The following is a 4329-nucleotide window of genomic DNA, read 5'->3' on the forward strand; positions in this document are numbered from 1 at the left end:
ATGGAAGGAGAAGACAAGATTCTTCGTAAGTATTTGACAAAGAAATAAGATTAGAACTTAGAAAAAGTTAGGGAGGACTATGAATCTCACACACCGATCACTAAATTACATAAGATTCAAGCCACAAGATGCAGGATGATTGCGAGGAAATAAAAGAAAGAGGATGACGGTAGCCCTAAGATATTGTAACATTAGTTATTATGATTCTAATAGTCTTTTTTTAATTTCTTGTTTATTCAAAATAAAATTTCTAGAAGATCTTAGTTTATCTCTTATGGATAATTAAATTAAATTTGATATAAATATCCTCTGCGGATAAATTTTTACTTAAATATTACCCAATAACTCTTTTACACATTATAAAAGACGCGTACAAAGCAAGGAAACAACGAAAGATTCGGTCAACGCCATCAACCCCCTCAGACCCTCTCAAGTGTAATAAACAAACTGTATTGAAAAGATAAACCAGCAAAGCTATGACATCATTGCCAGTTTTGATCACCAAGACAAATCTAAGTACTTTTCAGCACTTACTCCGCTTACTTGGATATTTCCTTTTGTCCCCTAACCTTTTAAAAGTGAAAAAAAAAAGATTTTTAAAATTATTTAAATAATTCATAAATATTTGTACAGCTATAAATAAACTTATTTAAAATAAAATATAAAAAATTAAAATTATTTCTAAATATAAAAAATTATGAAGGAGGCCAAAAAAATATTAGTGTCATCGCCCAATCACTACTTGACTTCAGCTCTAGGGACCAGTCCAGCCTTGTGAAAGGAGAAGATTTCGTGGGCGGAAGCTACTTCTCATTTGTTGAGACCTCAGATCTCGTTGTTTTCGTTTTCTAGGTCATGTTTGAACCTTGTTAGTAAGCAGAGTTGGCTAGTTGCTAGCAAATATTTTACAGCTACATAGTCAGTAATGTCTACTACATCGCATTTGTCATGGCGATATTATTCTTTTTGAATCAGACTAAAAATAAAAATGTATCGCATAAAAATGAAACATAACGAGTACAACATATAGTAATATGTTTCACCTAAGCCATGACATCATTGTCATTCTTAATCACCAAGACGACTTAATCTTGTCATCACTCCACTTACTAAAGTATTTAATTTCAAGACTCCAAGTAATTAACCATTAACATATCTTCTATCTTATAAATAGCTAATCAGAAAGTTTATCATCAAACCAATTCAATCCCAAGTCATAACAAACTCAAGTTTCCTCTTCAAGTTTCAAACAAATATCAAGTTTCAAATTGAGTTTAAACCTTTAAGCCAAAAAGAAAATGAAAGACACCAAGAAAATAGAGTTAGGCTTCATTCCTTCTCCTGGAATTGGTCATTTAGTATCCACAGTTGAAATGGCAAAGCTTCTTATAGCTAGAGAAGAACAGCTATCTATCACAGTCCTCATCATCCGATGGCCTAACGATAACAAGCTCGATTCTTATATCCAATCAGTCGTCAATTTCAGCTCGCGTTTGAAATTCATTCGACTCCCTCAGGACGATTCCATTATGCAGCTACTCAAAAACAATATTTTCACCTCGTTTATTGCCGGTCATAAGCCTGCAGTTAGAGAGATGCTGTTTCCGAAATTCTGAAGTCAGAATCAAATACTACACTAGCAGGTATACTGGTGTCAATTTCACATATAGTCTTTGGATTTTACTTGTTATATCAGTAAAGTTACTAATCTATCTTTTTCTCTTGTCACGTTAAAGTAACAGAACTTTACTCAAAAGTCACTAAATTATATTGCCACGTAAAAGTAAATGATTATTTGATATTACCAGTCAGAAAACTCTATCCACTATATTAGTAAAATTACCTTTAGACATGACCCTTGATATGAAATTGTGGAGGTCGACAATTATGGTGGTAGGTTAGGTAGTCTAGACTATTCATACCGATAGTATTAGTACGTACTCTCGTATTTTGTTGTTATTAGGTTTCTATAATTACCTGCCGTTTCTTTCATTTTCGGTCATCTTACCATCTTCTTGTTATTTATGCTGCTTTTATATGGCTCCTCGGTGTTGTCCCTTCCTGTTTTTCTTTCAAATGTGGTGCTTATACTTTTTGAGCTGAGAGTGGAAACATCATCTATATCTCCACAAGGTAGGGATAAGATCTGCATACCCACTACCCTCTCTAGACTTCACTATGTGGGATTATACTGAATACGTTATTGTTATTGTTGTTGTTGTTAGTAAAATCACCTTCGATGCATAGATTTATCGTTGTAGTGGACAAACTATAGTACTTTTACTGTTATAGTAGATAAAGTTGAGTTGTTTTAATGTGACAAGAGTAATATTTTAATGACTTGATGATATAGTGAAGAAGTTTAACGACTTTTACCATATAGTTGGTAATATTCACTTTCTAATGTTACAAGAGATAGTTTTATGACATTACTTTTATAGCGATAAAGTTCACTTACCATGCTAAAATTATCTGGGCAGGTATTGTTATCGACTTGTTCTGCACCTCAATGATAGACGTGGCCAATGAGTTCGAGCTACCAACCTATGTTTTCTACACCTCTGGTGCAGCAACTCTTGGTCTTCAGTTTCATTTACAGAATCTCAGGGATGAATTTAACAAAGATATTACCAAGTACAAAGACGAACCTGAAAAAAAATCTCTCTATAGCAACATATCTCAATCCATTTCCAGCAAAATGTTTGCCCTCTGTAGCCTTAGACACAGAAGGCCGTTCAACAATGTTTCTTGATCTCGCAAAAAGGTTCCGAGAAACCAAAGGTATTATGATAAACACGTTTCTAGAGCTCGAATCCCATGCATTAAACTTGCTGTCACGAGACAAGAATCTTCCACCTATATACCCTGTGGGACCAATATTAAACCTTGGTAATACTCAAGGTGAAAACTTAGGTTCATCTGACCAGAATACTACGAAATGGTTAGATGATCAACCTGCTTCATCTGTAGTGTTTCTTTGTTTTGGTAGTGGTGGAAGTTTTGAAATATATCAAGTTAAGGAAATAGCCTATGCTCTGGAGCATAGTGGGTGTCGGTTTTTGTGGTCGTTAAGACGACCACCAACCGAAGATGCAAGATTTCCAAGTGACTATGAAAATCTTAACGAAATCTTGCCAGAAGGGTTCTTGGAAAGAACAAAAGGGATTGGAAAAGTGATAGGGTGGGCACCTCAGTTGGCGATTTTGTCACATAAATCGGTAGGAGGATCTGTGTCACACTGTGGATGGAATTCGACTTTGGAAAGTACGTACTTTGGCGTGCCAATAGCAACTTGGCCAATGTACGCAGAGCAACAAGCGAATGCATTTCAGTTGGTTAAGGATTTGGGAATGGCAGTGGAGATTAAGATGGATTATAGGAAGGATATGAAAGTGATGGGCAAAGAAGTTATAGTGAAAGCTGAGGAGATTGAGAAAGCAATAAGGGAAATTATGGATTCTGACAGTGAAATTCGGGTGAAGGTGAAAGAGATGAAGGAGAAGAGCAGAGCAGCACAAATGGAGGGTGGCTCTTCTTACAATTCTATTGGAGGTTTCATACAGAATATCATGGAAAATTCTCAATAAGTAACATTGTTATGACTGTAATAATATAATTTATGTATACTCTGCAAATTGATCAATTTAGTTGGTTATGTATCCTCTTTTGTAAGATACTATTATTGTCCCAAGAATTGTGTTTGGTTCTTAATAATCTTTTGTGAAGTCAATGTGAAAACACTAAAATTTCCAGCCAATGAAGTTTTTTTTTTTTTTTTTTTTCAGGATAGAAAAGAATGTACCGAAAAGGGTCAAAAATACCCATTTACTATCGTAAATTATTTGAAAATATCTTTTGTTTTACTATTGAGCTATCTCAGACACTACCGTTCTACTTTAAATCAATATTGTCCCTATTTTTACCGGCTGGACACGTAATATCGCCCGATTAAAAGGTGTCCATAACTAAAAAAAACCCATAAGTTATACTTTTTGTGGGAGAACTTATCAAAGAATTATATTATATTTAAAGCACAAAATCTTTTAGTAAAATATTATTCATTTTTTTACCTTTTAAAAATTAATTTTACACTAGATAGAATTATAATTTAATTATTTTTTTAATATTGAAGACAATCCACAAACGCAATATTAAAAATAATTCATATAGTATTTTGTATTAGTTAAAGAACAAGAACAAGTTGCATTTTGTGAATATATAAAAAAAACATCTTGTGAGTTAGCTGACCTGTTGTGTCTTCTAGAATGAACTTAAGAATACATATGAACATATTACTCTTCAAGAAAATTTTCTAAAAATAGCTCTTAA

General features: G+C 33.5%; 1 protein-coding gene across 1 annotated transcript; it reads left to right on the plus strand.

Moving 5' to 3' along the window:
* The first annotated feature begins 1165 nt into the window (after positions 1 to 1165).
* Positions 1166 to 3866, plus strand: LOC104245156 (UDP-glucose flavonoid 3-O-glucosyltransferase 6-like). Its single transcript, XM_009800724.2, is given in 4 exon segments — positions 1166 to 1589; positions 1592 to 1643; positions 2481 to 2665; positions 2667 to 3866. Coding segments are annotated over 4 exon segments (1449 nt in total). The 5' UTR covers positions 1166 to 1298; the 3' UTR covers positions 3588 to 3866.
* Positions 3867 to 4329: the final 463 nt, after the last annotated feature.

This window comes from Nicotiana sylvestris, chromosome 6 (assembly GCF_000393655.2).
Source record: "Nicotiana sylvestris chromosome 6, ASM39365v2, whole genome shotgun sequence".
NCBI lineage: Eukaryota > Viridiplantae > Streptophyta > Magnoliopsida > Solanales > Solanaceae > Nicotiana > Nicotiana sylvestris.